This window comes from Schistocerca nitens, chromosome 4, assembly GCF_023898315.1.
Source record: "Schistocerca nitens isolate TAMUIC-IGC-003100 chromosome 4, iqSchNite1.1, whole genome shotgun sequence".
Classification (NCBI taxonomy): domain Eukaryota; kingdom Metazoa; phylum Arthropoda; class Insecta; order Orthoptera; family Acrididae; genus Schistocerca; species Schistocerca nitens.
Window position 1 is genome coordinate 918,240,599 of NC_064617.1, and position 20,131 is coordinate 918,260,729.

The window sequence follows — 20,131 nt, forward strand, 5'->3', positions numbered from 1 at the left end:
AATTTGACAGGACGTTGAAGGACCTAAGTAGATACAAGGCTCCTGGAGTTGGCGACATTTCTTCAGAATTATTGAGAACCTTGGGAGAGCAACCATGACAAAATTATTTCACCTGATGTGTGAGATACTGCATATGAGACACAGGAATTACCCTCTGACTTCAAGAAGGATGTAACATTTCCAATTCCATAAAAGGCAGTTGTTTGTACTATCAAACCATCAGTTTAATATTCATGGTTGCAAAATATTGACATCAGTTATTTACAGAAGAATGGAAAAACTTGAAGAGGCCAATCCTGGGGAAGATCAGTTTGGATACAAGAGAAATACAGACCCAACAATTTATATAAGAAGATAGGTTGAAGAAAGACAAACCTATGCTTGTAGCATCTGTAAGTTTTGAAGGTAGCAGGGTGAAACACAGGGCCGGAAAAGTTATTTACCACATGTGCAGAAACCAGACTGCAGTTACAAGAGCTGAAGAACGTGAAAGGTAAGCAATAGTTGATTAAGGAGTAATGGAAGGTTGGGACCTATCTCAAATGTTGTTCAATCTTTACACTGAGCAAACTGTGATGGAAACCAGGAGAAATTTGGAAAGGGAGTTAATGTTCAGGAAGAAAAAACAAAAACATTGTGAGTTGGTAATGACATAAATCTGTGGACAAGGCAAATGATGCTCTGTTGAATTAGGGGAGAAGGAGTTAATGATACAGCTTGACTGAAAGTGGGGATCAGTTGAGAGGACACATCCTGAGGCGTCGAGGAATTATCAGTTTGGTAAATGAGGGAACTGTGGGGCATACAAATTTTAGAGAGAGAGAGAGAGACGAGGGCTTGAATACGGTAAGTAGGTTCAAATGGATGCAAGTTGTTGTAGCTACACAGAGATGAAGAAGCTTACACAGATTAGACTAGTGTGGAAAGCTGCATCAAACCAGTCATCAGACTGAACACCACAACAACACTGTAATATTGTGTTTTCATTACTTTGTCATTATCATAGCAGAGGGAATACTGAGAAGTGTTTGATCTTCAGATTCTAGATTCTTGTCAGCTGAAATTATCGGTGTGATGAAGAGGGTCAGCATGCAGAGTTCATCAGTTAATATGTTGAGTGATGAGAACTGTAAATGCATGCAAATAATTTTCATTGGTACTTTACATTTTGTCACTGAAGAGAGTTTAGTGTTGTTCTTTGCTTTCACTTACAAAGATTTGAATGTCTATAATAGTTACTTTATTTCTGTATTTATTTCCTGTCAAGTCAGTAATTAAGTAAGTGAATAATACTGCAATTTATAAATGAGAATTTATTTCATTTCATTTTGGCAGTTTTATCTGGCAAAGGAAAATTAGCTGCAAAATCATAACCAATCGTATTATGTTCCTCAGGTGGGTCCAGACCATCTTTTCTACATGGGCCGGCATGATAGAATGACAAAACGATGGGGACGCCAATTAGACTTGTTACTGATAGAAACTACAGCAACAAGGCTGACTTCTGGTGCAATATGTTGTGCAGTATTAGTGGATTCCAGTCTCATCTTGGCTCTTTCTGAATGTGTTGACTGCGCTCAACTGCGAAAGCACCTTATGGACGTCTTACCTGTGGATCATGTTCCTGATGTTGTAGTTGAACTTAAGAAGTTTCCTCTCACAAGACATGGTAATTTATTCCAACATTTCCTACATCTTGGGAAAAAACATGTTATTTCCTTATCCTTATACAGCTGACTTATACGAGGCATGTTTTTTAAGTAAGTACCGTTTTGAAATTAAAAAACGACGTGCTAAGATATCCCAATAATTTTATTTTTACATGAAAGCCTGTACCTTAATCTACTTTTCTACATAATTTCCGTCAATATTGAGGCACTTGTCATAATGTTGTACCAGGTTTTGAATACCCTCCTCATAGAAGTCTGCCGCCTGACTTGTTAACCACTGCATCACCACTGTTTTGACTTCGTCATCGTCTTGAAGGTGCTGACCACCTAGGTGTTTTCTTCAAGTGCAGGAACAGATGGTAGTCACTGGGCGCAAGATTGGGGCTGTACGGAGGTAAGATTCACCCAGAAAAGTGAAGTTTGAGCAAACAGTTTGTTGTGGCGTAACAAGCTAGTCACGCCACACTGAGGAGGAAGCCGAAAGGCACGCGTACACACACGCCGACTGGCGTCAAGTCTGGAACAGGATACGTATTGAATACTATAAAGAAAATACGTATCTTTGGAATATACTTAACTTTTAATCAATCCTTGTGATACATCTCTCTTGACTATACAAATGAGACTCGTAAGATACATGCACTGTGACAATTGGCGCCTTGCTAAGTCGTAGCCATTAACTTAGCTGAAGGCTATTCTAACTGTCTCTCGGCAAATGAGAGCAAAGGCTTCGTCCGTATAGTCGCTAGCAATGTCGTCGTACAACTGGGGCGAGTTCTCGTACGTCTCTCGAGACCTGCCGTGTGGTGGCGCTCGGTCTGCGATCACACAGTGGCGACACGCGGGTCCGACATGTACTAATGGACCACGGCCGATTTAAGCTACCACCTAGCAAGTGTGGTGTCTGGCAGTGACACCACATTCCTCCCCCGCAAATCGGCGAACGGTCGTGTTATAAGGCTTCCGCCCGCCGTGGGGAGGACCCCATGTTGACGTATGCGATGAGGTGGGGAGCCTAACAACAGGCGAGGCTGTGCCACCCGCACCCGGCCATTCGGTCCGAGGAGAGCTAGGAAACGCCTGAAAACCTAGTCCAGGGTGCACGTCAACATGCGGTGTATGCGCCCGTAGAGAGACAGGAGGGGCCGAAGGGTCGACCTCCATGGGGCCGGTGCACCCGACGGGCGAAGACGACATCTGGTCCGGAGCGGGCAAGAGTTCCATGGCGGAGGACAGCCGGTCACGGGAAGCGAGCGGCGGCGCGTGACCCAGGGAGGCGCCAGGCGGTTGCAGCGACGCGTCCACTGCGGGCGGCGCCGGCGGGAGAACAGGCGGCGGCGGCGGCGGCGGCGGCGGCGCGTCGCCATGAGGCAAAATGGAAGGCAGCGTCGGGAACACCTGGGGATGAGGCGAGCCAGTAGATGGGTCCCCAGGGCGCTGACCGGACGGCACCGTCGCTGAAAGCAGACGGGGAGCGGCAGAACCCAGGCGACGACAGAGGCGCAGCTGATTGAGATGCCAAAGCACCTCACCAGAGGCCCCCAAAACCATATACATCGCGCGGCCGAGGCAGCGAAGAATGCTCCCTGCGAGCCAACGCCGTGAACCGCGATAGTTGCAATAGAAAACATGTCGCCAGGAGCAAAAGCAGTAGTCTGCCGCTGCACTGGAACCTGATGCGGCGGATGCAGCAAAGACATCAAGGTTCGATGAGGACGACCATGGAGCAACTCAGCCGGCGAGCGACCATCGCGGGGCTGAGAGCGATACGAAGACAAAAAGAGCAACAATGTGTCCTCCCTAGAATACGACTCTTTCAACTTCAACATCTGTGACTTGAAAGTCCGGACCAACCGTTCAGCAGCACCGTTTGACTGAGGCAAAAACGGCGCGGATGTCAGATGTTGAATACCATTGGCCCTGCAGAATGACCGAAATTCTGCGGACATGAATTGTGGGCCATTGTCGGAAACAATAGTCTGTGGCAGACCTTCAATGCAAAAGATAGCGGACAACGCTTGGATGGTGGCAGATGACGTCGTGGAAGACATCCGGACAACAAAAGGATAATTACTGAAGGAATCCACCACAACCAACCATCGAGCATTCCCGAATGGACCAGCAAAATCGATGTGCAAGCGTTGCCAAGGGGAAGTGGCTGTCGGCCATGCAAAGAATTTCCGCGGCGGCGCGGATTGCTGTTCGGCACACGCCATGCAAGAAGAGCACATATTCGTAATCGCAGCATCGATTCCGAACCAAGTACAGTGCTGACGAGCAAGTTGTTTCGTACGCAATGTCCTTGGTGAAGAAGCCGTAAGACAGAGGACTGTAACGAACGTGGGACCACGACTCTGGATTGATCATTATCTGAACGCAACAACAAAACACCACGTCGTACAAAAAGTCTCTCCTGGTGAGCACAAAATCGGCGAACCAACGGATCCTCGATCCGTGACTTTGACAAGGGCCATTGCGTAGCAACAAAACGCAAAACAGTAGCAAGGACAGGGTCAGCAGCTGTGGCTGTAGCTACACGACGAAAATCAATCGGAAACGATTCGACCACGTCATCGGTTTCCGAATCAATGAACATGCAAGCAAGTTCGGAAGAATCGAATGCTTTATCCTCAGCAACAGGCAAACGGGACAACGATTCAGCGTTTCCGTGCTTAGCAGTGGACCGATACAAGATATCGTAGCGGTACTGCAAGAGGAAAAGAGACCAGCGAATGAATTTCTGCGCTGTACGTGGAGGTACAGGCTTGTTCAGATGAAAAAGCGATGTCAAAGGTTTGTGGTCTGTGATGATGGTAAAGTGACGACCATACAAGAAATCATGGAACTTAGTAACACCAAACACGAGAGCTAAAGCTTCTTTCTCTATCTGGGAATAATTGCGTTGCGCAGACGAGAGCAATTTTGAAGCAAAGGCAATAGGACGATCATGCGATCCATCTTTGTGCGCAAGCACAGCACCGATCCCGAATTCTGATGCATCGACCATCAACAAAAGTGGTTTCTGCGGATCGAATGGCGTAAGGCAAGTATGAGAAAGGAACGCTGATTTCAACTGGCGAAAGGCGCGTTCGCATTCCGTCGTCCAGACGAACGGAACACCTTTACGGCGTAAGCGATGAAGCGGAGCTGAAATGGAAGAAGCGCGCGGCACAAACCTGGCATAGTAGTTAATTTTTCCCAACACACTCTGGAGCTGTTTCAAGTTCTGTGGCGAAGGCAACTCCTGTATGACACGGAGGTGCTCTGGACTCGGATGTATGCCTTGGGCATTTATGACATGGCCCAGATATGGTAAGTCACGAGCAAAAAACACACATTTGTCCTTCCTCAAGCGAAGACCATTTTGTCGCAAGACCTGAAATAACGTTCGTAGGTTGGCTAAATGTTTGGCTTCTGTCTTTCCGGAGATCACAATATCGTCCAGATAGTTCGCAGCAGTAGGTACCGACGCACAAACAGTTTGTAAATATTGCTGAAACAATGCAGGGGCGGATGCACACCCGAATGGCAGTCTTTTGAATCGGTACAATCCAAGATGCGTGTTAACCACCAAGACGCGCTGGGATTCTGCGTCCACTGGTATTTGCAAGTACCCATCTGCTAGGTCCAATTTCGAAAAGTATTTACCCGGGCACAGTTTATCAAAAAGATCTTCCGGGCGGGGCAAAGGAAAAGTTGCAGTCACAAGTTGTGGATTCACAGTTGCCTTGAAGTCCACGCAAAGTCACAATTTTCCGGAAGGTTTTGGCAAAATTACTAAGGGTGAGGCCCAGAGAGAAGCCTGCACACGTTCAATTACACCTTGAGATTCTAAATCGTTTAATGTTCTTGCGACCTCATCACGCAATACGTGGGGAACATTGCGCGCTCTGAAAAATTTTGGTTGCGCGTTTACTTTCAGTTCCAAATGTGCTTCATAGTTCTTAGCGCAACCAAGGCCCGGTGCAAAAATGTCTGCAAATTCTTCACAAAGACGAGAAACACTGGCGGAAGGCACAGTCTGATTCACCGAGAGGACCTGATTTACTATAGACATGTTAAACAACTGAAATAAATCTAAACCAAACAAGTTCACTGCCGTAGAAGAACGAAGAACGTAAAATGACACAAGTTTTGTTTGTCCCTTGTATGTGGCAAGAAGGCTGCACTGTCCTAATACAGGTATCTGCTGTCCTGAGTAACTAGTGAGCTGAACATTTGCGGCACGCAACGGAGGTTTGCCCAGTTGTGTGTATGTGGCGTGATTGAGCAATGAAACTGCAGCTCCGGTATCGAGCTGGAATGGTATTACTTTGCCGCCAAAGTCTAAGTCTACAAAAAGTTTATTGTCCTGCTGACGACAAGAGCGACTTTCACGTGCAATTTGAACTGATACAGGTACAGATGCACTTGCGACTTTACGGGAGTTCCGGCGACGTCGGCGCACACTTTGTGCGGGACGAACACAGTCACTGTGAGATAAAGTGGCACTGGACGGGGTGGAATTAACGACATGAATGTCCATGGGCGAAGGTCCACGAGCCTGATTGTCCCTGGTTCGATTCTGGTGCGAAGCAAAGGGCCTGGAATGGTTTTGATTGTCTGATCTTAGCTTTTTCTGACAAACACTTTGAACATGTCCTTTCTTATGACAGTAAAAGCAAATAGCTTGGCGTGACGGGCAATTGTCACGCGAATGTCTAGTTGCACACCGCGGGCATGATTTTAGAACTGCATTGGCATGCTTACGTGGCACACGTGTTTGCGAGCTAGGCTGCAGCTGCTCGGACGTGTGCGAGGGCCGTTTAACGTCCCGTGCTGCGCGCCCGGCGGGCCGGTTAATGTGACACACTGCTGGCGAAGTTTCAAATGATTCCTGAGCAAAGTCAAGTGTGTCTTGCCTATCTAAAATGTCTATCACTTGTTGAAGGGAGGGATTTACTAGTTTCAAAATCTGTTCCCGTATGCGAACATCAGAAACGTTCTGTGCAATTTCATCACGCACCATAGTATCTGAATACGGAAGTCCACATTCACATGCAAAATCACAATCCCGAGTAAGTCCTTGCAAAGTTGCAACCCACTCCCTATTAGTCTGACCGGCCGTACGTTTGGTACGAAAGAACGTATACCTTTTGGCAACTACATTAACTGTTTCTTTGAAATAGGCATCTAAAGCAGACAAAATGTCGTCGTAGGACAGAGTTGCTATGTCGCGTCGGGGAAACAATTTCACTATCACACGGTAGGTGGACACACCGACACAAGAAAGCAAAAACGGCTGCCGCTCATTACCTTGAATTCTGTAGGCGGCCAGATGGAAGCCAAACTGGCGTGACCATTCTGGCCACGTTTCTTGCGTTGAATCAAAATTACGGAAGGATGGCGCAACGGCGTGTTGTGGCTGCGGTAGCGATGAAGCGGCGGCGGCCGCATCGTGTTGCAGCGCACGTTGACCCTGGACGAGCTGTCCAAGGGCATCCAATAACGCCTGCGTCTGCTGATTCTGCAAGCGATAAAATTCGGACAGTACATCTGGAGAATGTGGCGAAGCCATGACACAAATAATTCAGAGCAAAGCAAGTAGAAAGAACCCGATCCTTCAATCCTCGTCGTCAATCTGTTGTGGCGTAACAAGCTAGTCACGCCACACTGAGGAGGAAGCCGAAAGGCATGCGTACACACACGCCGACTGGCGTCAAGTCTGGAACAGGATACCTATTGAATACTATAAAGAAAATACGTATCTTTGGAGTATACTTAACTTTTAATCAATCCTTGTGATACATCTCTCTTGACTATACAAATGAGACTCGTAAGATACATGCACTGTGACAATTGGCGCCTTGCTAAGTCGTAGCCATTAACTTAGCTGAAGGCTATTCTAACTGTCTCTCGGCAAATGAGAGCAAAGGCTTCGTCCGTATAGTCGCTAGCAATGTCGTCGTACAACTGGGGCGAGTTCTCGTACGTCTCTCGAGACCTGCCGTGTGGTGGCGCTCGGTCTGCGATCACACAGTGGCGACACGCGGGTCCGACATGTACTAATGGACCGCGGCCGATTTAAGCTACCACCTAGCAAGTGTGGTGTCTGGCAGTGACACCACACAGTTTCTGTCTGGAAATTTATGTACACAGTTTTTTGGGACAGAAAAGGAGTATTGCTTGTGGAATTTCTTCTTTGTAATGAGACAATCAGTGCAGCAGCTTACTGTAAGACATTGCACAATCTGTGCCGTTCAATTCAGAACAAAAGACGTGGCAAGTTGGGCAAGGGCTTCGTTTTGCTGCAAGACAATGCCCGTCCGCATGTGGTGAATCAGACCAAAGATCTCATCACATCTTTTCGATGGGAAACTCTAGATCATCCTCTGTACAGCCCCGATCTTGCACCCAGTGACTACCATCTGTTCCTGCACTTGCAGAAACACCTGGGCGGCCAGCATCTTCAAGACGGTGACGAAGTCAAAACAGTGGTGATGCAGTGGTTAACAACTCATGGGGCAGACTTCTATGAGGAGGGTATTCAAAAACTGGTACAATGTTATGACAAGTGCCTCAATATTGATGGAAATTATGTAGAATAGTACATTAAGGTACAGGCTTTCATGCAAAAATAAAATTTTTGAGATATCTTAGCATGTCCTTTTTTAATTTCAAAACAGTACTTACTTAAAAACCACGCTCATAGAATCTTGTATAGTGTAATACTCTGTGAATTTTAAGAAGATATAAAAACAACAAGGGCACAAAGAGAAACATGCTTTACTTCAGGAATAAATAATATTTCACCCAAGTGGCCTGATTGTTGAGGAATGTTATTGATTAGTCATGTGCAAATAACAAGCATGTTCTGTATCATTCACAGTTTATTTGTATCTGCTATATATTTTACTAGGCAAATTCCATTTTATTTTCTCTGGCATGAACATCTGAATGTTTTGCAGCTGTAAATAGTCAGTTTTACTAGTCATTTCTGAACTTTAAGCATCGTATAAGTTTAGAAAGAGAGGAGGAGACATTTAGTGAGTTCACGACTACTCTTCCAGGTATACAAACTTATGACCAACAGTTTTGTATTTAAATGGTTGTTCATTGTATTCTAGTTATTCATTGTTAATTTATGTTCTATATAACTGTGCAGAAATTAAAGTATGCAAGATGACTCCTCTTCTCTCTCTTTTTAATTTTTTAAAGCATAACCTTTTTTGTACTGTTAAATACATTTTGTGTTAACTTATGGATACAGGTAAAAGATATCTACATATAAAAAATTGTTTGCTGTAATTAAATCCCTCCATATTCCTGCTTGATAAGATCATATGTTGCATATATACTGCAATTCAACCTAGTTAATTATGGTACTGTTATTTTTGTTGTTGGCACACTACCTGACCAAAAATATCCAGACACCCCTAAGTAATGTGGAATTGATCACTACATGTCACAAGAGGTGGATCCACAAGTGTCAAAAGAGGTCGAGGATATTGTGTTGTCAGTAGAGATGTACTACATCAGTTGAATGGGTCAGTGAGGAGAGCTCAGTGGGTATGAATTTGTGCTAGTCATTGGATGTCACCTGGGTAACAGATCCATCAGGGATATTTCAACCCTTCTAAAGCTGCCCATGCAGAATGCTGATGATACGACTGTGAAATGGAACCACAGCTCAACCCAGACCAGGCAGGCCTTATGCAGTGATGGGCAGAGACCACTGAGCATTGCGGAGAGCGATTGTAAAAAACTGCATGAAATCATTGGAAGGAATCACTCATGAGTTCCAAAGTGCTACCAGCAGTCCAGTTAGCACAGTTTCTTTAGCAGTGGAAAATCCAGGAGGGAGTATAACAATATTATGAAAAGGAAAGTTGCTACTCAACATATAGTGGAAATGGTGAGTCGTAGATAGGCACAACTAAAAGACTGTCACAATATGAGCATTTGGCCAAGGCCTTTGTCAAAAATAAATCTCTCTCTCTCTCTCTCTCTCTCTCTCTCTCTCTCTCTCTCACACACACACACACACACACACACACACAAACGGAGCAACTCACACACATGACTGCAGCCTCTGGCAGCTGAAGCTACCAAGCAGTATTGGTATGCCTCTTACAGGATCATGCGAAGCGCCATTTGCGAATTTGCTTTTATCTCATCTGTCATTGCAAATCTTTCTCCTTTCAATGGGGTTTTCAACTTTGGAAATAAAAAAAGTCCTCAGATGCCAGGTCTGGAGAGTACAGAGGATGAGACAGCACAGTGGTTTCATTTTTTGTGCAATAGTCATGCACCAACAGGGATGAATGTGCAGGTGTGTTATTGTGACACAAGAACCATGAATTGTCTTGCCACATTTCAGGCCATTTCCTTCACACATTTTCTGACAGGTATTGGAACACATCCAGATAGTACCACTGATTAACAGTTTGTTGCTGTGGCATGAATTCGTGATGAACTGATCCTTCAAAGACAAAGAAAACTATCAGCATGGCTTTGACATGTGACCTGACCTGATGAGCTTTTTTTTTATCTTGGAAAAACTTTCCCAACCCATTGTGAAAACTGAACCTTGGTCTCAACATCATAACCATAGACCCATGTCTCATCACCAGCAATGGTTCTCTTAAGGATCATTTCCTTCTCATTTGCACAGTCCTAAAGCTCTTCACAGATTGCAAGGCGAATGTCTTTCTGGTCTGGACTCATGAGGCATGGGACAATCTTGGTGGCAACATAATGCATTTCAAGATGTTGTGTCAGGACTTCATGACATGATCCAACTGAAATGTTATGTTCTTGTGCAATCTCTTCAACAGTGAGTCTTCTACTGGCACATGATTTCATTGACATTGCTGACAATTGGTAGACACCAAAGGGCATCCTGAATGGGGGCCATCTTTAACTTCCTCCGGCCATTTTTAAACTGTGTGAATCATTCGTAACACTGAGTTTGGCTTAAGTACTCATCACTGTAGGCTTTTGCATCATTTGGTGTGTTTCTCGAAAGGTTTTCTTGAGTTTCACGCAAATTTAATGCAGATGCATTGCTCCTCTAACTCTGCCATCTCAAAATTCACAAACTGTGTGACACAACATTCTACTAAATACAGCACTGAACAATAACTAACAGACATACAACAGTGAAACTTCCAGCAGTTACACATTAAACACAGGTGTTTGCAGGGATGCCAACCACATTTCACTCCAACACACCATTGGCATGAAATTATGAAAGTTCTTGAATTTTTTGAACAGACCTGTTACATCAGTGAAAGTGTCCGCAGTGAGATCAAGTCACCATAAAGGTGAATGGTGGACACATGCCACATTAACATCTACTAATAGCTGTCTGGATACTTCTGATAAGTTAGTGTATGTGTATCTGAACTGAATTCTACTTGCAGTTTCTTACATCATCTTGTCCAGTGTGGAAAAACTGCACTATAACAGTTTAATTTAGTTCCCTCAGATCTTCATCAAGGTGTTTCTTTATATGCAGGAAAAACAATTTTGATCTAGTGTAATTAAGTAGGCAAGAGATTTTTGTGTCTAAAGACACCAGATTAATGAGAAATTATCTGCTGTTTAATGCTTTTCTCAATTCACTGAATAAATGGGGTTTCCATCACACTATATTTTGGCAGTGACACCTGCTTGCCATTTTTATATTTCTGTAACAGCTTTTTACAACAAAATGTTATCTTTTGGTGCAGACTATTGCCTATCAGAGCTGCAGTCTGAAGGTGGGACAGACAATTGACAGCTATCCAACATACGTACACAACAAAAAATTATTATCCTTTTTGCTACAGCTGCATTAATGCTTTTCAAGCTATCCACTGTGTTCTTGGATGCTGATCAATAAAATTACACCTGTACACTTTTCCATGTATCCTGTAATTTTATCAGTATAGTCTGTGCACAATATTTGTATACAGAAAGGAGTAACATTTTTGCAGAACCTGCTACGAAAGAGATTCTTGAAATTCTAAGAGCAGTTCTTCATTTTCTGTACAATTACATTTTTCTGGGGTATCTTATTGAAGTTCATAGTGCAGTTCAGTGGTGCTTGTATACCATCTATACAAAAACTATCAAAAATTGTTGTACTTTGAATCTTTTCAATCCTCTTCACACATCCTGTCCCATGAAGGATTTCAGACTGAGATGTTTTCCTGTAAATGAAACACATCAGCTTCATGTAAACGAGTATATCTCCTTAACAGAAAAGATAAGCTTCCCCTCAGACCTCTTATAAATTGCTGCATTATGATTACATTTCTCATTCATAGGGCCATTCCATTGTTAATTCCTAAAATCAATCACAGTTAGGTTCTCAAACATTGTAGCTGATTAGTGATTTATTTTTGGCTTCTTAATTGTAATTTTGACCATTTTTATTTCTTTTTTCCTAATTTGGTCATGCACTTTTGAGAATATGTTTTATGTTATAAATTACAGCTTCTCCCAACTGTTATACAGCATGGGAACTTGTACAAAAACACCTTAATTTTACATTTCTGTCAATTAATTGTTAATATTACATTAATTTCCTTTGTAACATTTCAGGAAAAGTGGATGTTCCTTCTGTCCAGTCTTGTGTTGTGTCATTAGTCCACAGCGAACAAGATTTTAGGAAGAAAACCTCTGAAGGAACACTGAAAACACTGTGGTCTGAATTACTGAATGAAGAACCATCATCAGGGGGCTTTTTGGAAGAAGGTGGATCATCCATACTTGCTCTTCAGCTTTTCTCTCTCTTGGAATTACATCTAGGTCGTCACCCTCCTGCCTCTCTATTGCCTGCTCTTCTTACTGGAAGAGGTGCTACATTCAGAGAATGTGTGGACATTTTGGATAACGGTAAGACTATAAAATAATAAAATTAAAAATCTTTCTTATGTATGATTCTTGGATAGAGCTACTGAAATTTTCTATGTATGCTACTGGTAGTACCTCTAAGAGAATGTCATTTAAGTGTCTTTTCGGTTACCAGAATGCATAAACTGCCCATATAATATGTTTTTATCAAGGTTTTGGTTTGCTTTTATTTGCTGAACAGTAACAAGACTGAGGAAACAGTCACTTTTCATAGACACAAAGAATGAAAGATTGCCAGTGAAAGACCTCATAAAACAAGGTAAAAGTACCTCTGGATGCTTCATTGGGTGGGGATTTAAACAATGGAACACTTTTTTTTGTCCATAGCTGACTATCATTTTTCAAGTTTTGTTTTACTACATGTAGTATAAATAATGAAGTGAATAAAAATTAATTGTTTCATTCTTACTTTGCAGATCAGATATAATGTCATTTTCCGATTGTAACATATTTTCTTATCACAATTAGGTAGACAGTAACTAAATTGACCTTTATTTTAAAAAAATTAAAAAAACATGATGACTGCTGTTGGATGTTACAGGGTATAGCCTTTTTTTAAAAATGTCTTCGGCTCACATTTAGTCATCTTTCCATTGACAAAAGTGATTATTTTGCCCCTGTTGCTCATTTTCTATCTTTGATTGTTTCAGATTATGGAGAGCTTAAAATCACTATTTACTTATGTTGAAATCCTATTGGTAAAATTATACTTTGTAAGAGTGTAAATAGCTTTTTAACAATCTTGTTAATGTGTTATATAATAGATCACAATGATGCAATTCTAAACACTAGAACTGTATTCAGCATGATGGTAGTTCAAAACCTGTCTAGCTGTCTAGGTTTAGCTTCTCTGTTATTTCCCTAAATTGCTTAAGGTGAGTGTAGGATGCTTCCTTTGAGAGGATACTGCTAGATACCGTAACCATCTTTCCCCCAACTGAGATTGTGCTCCATCTTTAATTAACTTTTCATTAACCATATTCTTTGTTCCTTAACATAATGCATTTATTCGAGCATTTACTGTCAAAATGATTCCAAATTGCATTACTGTAGCACTGAACTTGAATGGGACGTATGTAGTTAGTACTGAAAGTAGACTTTGAAGGAAATTTTATGATTTGAACTCATGTGGCGTACAGTGTGATGTGTAACATACACTTTGAGTAGTTGTGTATGTGTAGATAATATCTGCATTGGATCTGTCAATCAAAGTCTATGTTACCATTTTGCTAATTTTTGTAAATAAATATGGTTACTGTGATAAAAGTTCTTGTGGTTCAGCTATTCTGTACCACAGCAATGTACAAACTTGAATTCATCGTACTACTTCTTCCTGTGGGGTGCTGCTGAAAGAAAACTCTTCATTACTCAGCTCTACTGAACTATCATTTTACTCCTTTCTTCCATGATTCTTGTGTATTTGAACAACCCAAGTCAAACAAATGACAGATCGATGTTACAATAATGTTCTAAATAATGACAATCACGTAACTCAACATACACTGAAGCAGTTCAAGCAATATATACCATGAGAATAAGTCAGTTCAAAGAGCGTCTTCATTTGTTCTGGCCCTGGGCAATGTCAGTGACCCTCTTGCTCCGAGGAGATCACCGCTCTTTCCATATGCACCACTTGTCATCCATAGCCAGTAACTTTTTCTCCATATGCTGTGGGTTTTGGCTGATGCATGTTCATATATAGTCCGCACTTTCTGCATACACAGATGTTTGCGTGTGCACAGTGACTTTTTTTTTCCTTGTTATGCTGCACCAAGTTAACACAGAACATGACCACCATTTTCAGTTAAAACTTCCGGGCTAAGAGGCCGTGGTCGATGTGGAAAATTTCCACATAATGTTTCGTCTCCATCTGCGGGAGACATCGTCTGAGGTCGTCTGGCTACTGCCACTGACGCTCCAGGTACTCTCGCATTTATAGAGTGCATAGAGGGCACCGTCATTCGTCACGTGATGCCGACGGTATGCCTGTCTTTGGAAGGCGTCATCATTCTCAATTAAGAGTAATCAATTGTCATTCTGCTGGCGCAATGTCGACATCCATAAGCCAAACTTTAAAACTTCCTCTTTTCTATTAAAATTATTATGGTGTTTGTGAATCTCTATTGCTTCTTTTTCGATGTGTCCTAAGCGACAGTTTCTTTTATGTATGGCTAAGTGGGTATTTACACTTCTTTTCGTTGTTCCAATATATACTTGTCCACAACTGCGTGGAATTTTGTATACCCAGGTGTTGCTAGGGCATCTTTTGCAGTTCTTAAATATTCCCGGGGGTAAGATAGATACTGCCTACAGGAAAATTAAAGAGACCTTTGGAGAAAAGAGAACCACTTGCATGAATATCAAGAGCTCAGATGGAAACCCAGTTCCAAGCAAAGAAAGGAAAGCAGAAAGGTGGAAGGAGTATATAGAGGGTCTATACAAGGGCGATGTTCTTAAGGACAGTATTATAGAAATGGAAGATAATGTAGATGAAGATGAAGTGGGAGATATGATACTGCATGAAGAGTTTGATAGAGCACTGAAAGACCTAAGTCGAAACAAGGCCGCGGGAGTAGACAACATTCCATTAGAACTACTGACGGCCTGGGAGAGCCAGTCCTGACAAAACTCTACCATCTGGTGAGCAAGATGTATGAGATAGGCGAAATACCCTCAGACTTCAAGAAGAATGTAATAATTCCAATCCCAAAGAAAGCAGGTGTTGTCAGATGTGAAAATTACCGAACTATCAGTTTAACAAGCCACTGCTGCAAAGTACTAACACGAATTCCTTACAGACGAATGGAAAACCTGGTAGAAGCGGACCTCGGGGAAGATCAGTTTGGATTCTGTAGAAATGTTGGAACACGTGAGGCAATACTGACTCTACAACTTACCTTAGAAAATAGATTAAGGAAAGGCAAACCTATGTTTCTAGCATTTGTAGATTTAGAGAAAGCTTTTGACAATGTTGACTGGAATACTCTCTTTCAAATTCTGAAGGTGGCAGGGGTAGAATACAGGGAGCGAAAGGCTATTTACAATTTGTACAGAAACCAGATGGCAGTTATTAGAGTCGAGGGACATAAAAGGGAAGCAGTTGTTGGGAAGGGAGTGAGACAGGGTTGTAGCCTCTCCCCGATGTTATTCAATCTGTATATTGAGCAAGCAGTAAAGGAAACAATAGAAAAATTCGGAGTAGGTATTAAAATCCATGGAGAAGAAATAAAAACTTTGAGGTTCGCCGATGACGTAATTCTGCGAGAGACAGCAAAGGACCTGGAAGAGCAGCTGAACGGAATGGACAGTGTCTTGAAAGGAGGATATAAGATGAACATCAACAAAAGCAAAATGAGAATAATGGAATGTAGTCGAATTAAATCAGGTGATGCTGCGGGAATTAGATTAGGAAATGAGGTGCTTAAAGTAGTAAATGAGTATTGATATTTGGGGATCAAAATAACTGATGATGGTCGAAGTAGAGAGGATATAAAATGTAGACTGGCAATGGCAAGGAAAAAATTTCTGAAGAAGAGAAATTTATTAACATCATGTATAGATTTAAGTGTCAGGAAGTCGTTTCTGAAAGTATTTGTATGGAGTGTAGCTATGTATGGAGGTGAAACATGGACGATAAATAGTTTAGACAAGAAAAGAATAGAAGCTTTCAAAATGTGGTGCTACAGAAGAATGCTGAAGGTTAGATGGGTAGATCACATAACTAATGATGAGGAGGTATTGAATAGAATTGGAGAGAAGAGAAATTTGTGGCACAACTTGACTAGAAGAAGGGATCGGTTGGTAGGGCTTATTCTGAGGCATCAAGGGATCACCGATTTAGTATTGAAGGGCAGTGTGGAGGGTAAAAATTGCAGAGGGAGACCAAGAGATGAATACACTAAACAGATTCAGAAGGATGTAGGTTGCAGTAGGTGCTGGGAGATGAAGAAGCTTGCACAGGATAGAGTAGCATGGAGAGCTGCATCAAACCAGTCTCTGGACTGAAGACCACAACAACAAATATTCCTTAATCTTCTTGGTGGGTTTGAATGTTGTTTCGATCCCATACTTGGCCAGAACTTTCCCGATACTGTCCGTGACTTTATTAATGAACGGTAGGAAAACTTTTCCAGTAGGTGACCATTGTTGCTCTGGACTTCTGGCTTCTTTTCTTCTTTGATGGACAGCTCAATCAATTTCCTTGCTGGTATATCCATTTTTCATGAAGGCTGACTGTAAGTGATTGAGTTCATCGTGCAAGTAAGCCGGCTCGCAGATGTTGTTAGCTCTGTCCACCAAGATTTTCGTGACACCTCTTTATTGCCTAGGATGATGGTTTGATTCCTTGGGGAGGTATTGATCCATGTGAGTGTTCTTTCTATATACCTTGTGGCCCAACGTCCCATCCACCTGTTTAAACTGACACATCCAGGAAATTGAGTTGACCGTTGCTCTCTTTCTCCATCATAAACTGTATCTTCGGGTTAATACTGTTCAGATGCACCAAGAATACATCCAGCTCTTCTTCACCATGAGTCTACACTACAAATGTGTCATCAGCATAGCGGTACCATTTAGCTGGCTTTTTTCTGTAGCTGGCTTTTTTCTGGCAGTCTGCAGCGCTTGCTGTTTGAAGATCTCCATAAATAAATTGGCAACAGCTTGGCTGAGAGGGCTTCCCATCACCACTCCGTCGATCTGTTCGTAAAACTTGTTGTTGTACTGGAAATAATTTGTCGCCAGGCAGCGTTTAAATAAAGCCACTATGTCAGTCGGAAAAATATCTGATATGTATGAAATAGCTTGATTTACAGGCACCACGGTAAACAATGACACTACATCAAAGCTCACAAGAATGTCACTTGGGCTGACATTAATCTCCCTCAGTTTTTCAATAAAATGCACTGAGTTTTTAATGTAACTGTCCGTTCTGCCAATGTATGATTGCAGCAAGCAGGCAAGATATCTGGCTGCCTCTTGTGTTGGAGATCCCATAGCACTTACAATCAGTCTCAATGGGACCTGTGGTTTATGTACCTTTGGGAGTCCATATAGTCTGGGTGGATAAGCTTCCAGATGCAGAGTTGTTTTTTATCATCCAAAGAAAGAGGAGATTGTTTTACCAGTTGATTGGTATTTCTTAAAATTTTGGTTGTAGGATCCTTCTGTAGCTTTTTATACGTAGTGGGATCCAAAAGGTCACTAATCTTCTTGTGATAGTCTTCGCTCTCGTTATCTCCTAAGATAACTCACAGTCCCCCTAACCCTATTGTGTGTGTGTGTGTGTGTGTGTGTGTGTGTGTGTTTACACCATCCTCTGTCCCAGTACCCTCTGTGAAATCGCATGCCAAGCCATCTGCCACCTGGCCCCTTTAGCTGCACCCCTAGCTAGCTCACAGACGGCTCCCCACTCTCCTTCAAGACGCTTCCCTTCAACCCCCTCCCTGCCTCCCGCCTCTCTCCATCCCTCACATCACACCACTCTGCACCCCCACCTCACCCAAGTACACTCACCATGGGCAAAGAAAGAGCTAGCAGTCGAATGAGCACACTATCACACTATAGGGAGACAGGTGTCTGTGTGTGTGTGTGTGTGTGTTGTAAAAGGTAGTTTATTCCAAAAGTTAGCAAAGCTTTGTACCGTATGTTTGTGCACCTATTGACGATGCAGCACTTCTGTCTTTTGGTGAGTTGTTCCCTTTATTCCTAAATAATTTGTCCTGTCTACACCTTAGCGTGTTATTTTTACAATAAGTAGCAACTTTTCCTACATTGTTCATATAACTATTTTCATCATATGACTTATAATAATGATATTTATTCCTTTCACTTAATTCTTATCTAAGAATATAAGTGCTATGTTGTTATACTATTAATACCATTCAAACATAAAGTCCGCAACACCATTAGTGCATGTTTCCTCAGTTTATGGAAAAGAGTTTATTGAGTTCTTTTGTTGAGAATTAATGTATACATTAGATTATTATATTACTCCTTTACAATTACATGTACTGTCTTTTATGTTACATCATTCAGTATATTTCTTGTAGACTTCTCATGTAAATTCTACTACAGTAGTTAGTTTACATCTGATGTTTAGTGCCTTGCACTCACCATAATATGCTTTAGGTAATTTAGAATATAGATAATTAGGGAAGTCCTTGGTTCACTTTACATTCACCTATAACTGTATACACTGCAATCTCAAAAGTTTTATGATATAAATACATTAAATCATCTCTGTACATCTTGATCCAGGTACATTCCTGTACCGTAATGAGAGTTCTTCATTTACGTGACCAATTATCACTAGAAAGTCTTTCATTAGTTTCACAAATAACAAATTAATACCTGTCTGTGGGTAGATACTGAACAGTCTTTATTTATTTATTTATCAGTGTAAATGCTCCAAATACATTCCCTAACATTCAGTGTAAACGTGCAGCCCATTTCATTCTTATGTACATGACCCATGGTATAAACCACCTTCCCATGGGTTTGACTTCCCATTTCTACTTACTTCAGTCCTGGGTGCACTTCACCTTATATTTCACATTGTGTGCACAGTATCTAATTCTGTTACTTTGTAACATAATGTGAAGAACTTTCTTTACTGTACCTAGATACCAACCTATATCCTTTGCCATTCCAATTTTATTGGCTTTGTTGTCTTATACTGTATTATGTATATCCAAGCTCACTACCTCAAAATTAATTCAGTAACTTCGACTCTACAGGCTATAGGTTTGCTTATCGTAGCTATATAGAAATATTTTTCCCGGAAATACTGAAGTTTATTTTACATTCCTTCTACAACAATTACACTCTCATGAATATTCACAAGGGTAGTTTTTTGATGTTGGTGTTTTCATCACTCATTCTCTGATTATCTGTTATTACTCTGCTGCAAATTAATGTGTCATTTCCTTTACCATTGTCATTTTTGTGTCTCATTTTCCTCCCTCACGAGCTTGATGCATATAAACTGTGCCAACAAAGTATTTGTCTAAATGTCAATGTCTTATTGTGAATTCTTCAATCAGTACATTCATTAATGAATTCTTCTCTCTTATAATTCCACAGTGCCAACTTACTAACAAGGCTATTTATGCCAAAACAGCCATATTTGTATTTCATATTAGTAATCAATTCATTTGTCTAAAAATACCAGAAACCACTCATTGACATCAGGAGGTGGCTGTTATTCAATTTTCTTATGGTCAATATTGTCTCTCAGCCTCATTTTTATTCTGTTGTCATAGATAAACCACCTGCAAGGCAGTAGTTACCTTACGCTAAAGTGTGTTAAAGTCCAACCAAAGATACCACCAAAACGAGTTGCAGAAGCAGGTGACATACAAGTGTACAATCAGTGTCTTAACACATTCTGTAGTTACAGAAAGGCAAATATTCTGTGCTCCCTCCCTTTCTTTAACGCAAATAAACAAATAGGGTAACATGGCTATATCTCCACAGTTAAGTACAAAAATAATATATAGAAAAATATAGTACATCTCTAGCTAAATAAGAGAAAGTTCTTGCAGTATTGCACTAGGCCATGTGACGTACATCACATCCAT

At 41.7% G+C, this 20,131-nt stretch overlaps 1 protein-coding gene across 3 annotated transcripts in view; it reads left to right on the forward strand.

Annotated features, from left to right (window-relative positions):
* LOC126253525 (beta-alanine-activating enzyme) overlaps positions 1 to 20,131 on the forward strand; it is a 186,295-nt gene that overhangs the window by 100,018 nt on the left and 66,146 nt on the right. For all 3 annotated transcript variants that reach the window (XM_049954905.1, XM_049954904.1, XM_049954902.1), the window contains exons 6-7: positions 1,396 to 1,669; positions 12,240 to 12,533. In XM_049954905.1, coding sequence (XP_049810862.1) covers positions 1,396 to 1,669; positions 12,240 to 12,533 — 568 coding nt within the window. The remainder of the gene's footprint in view (positions 1 to 1,395; positions 1,670 to 12,239; positions 12,534 to 20,131) is intronic.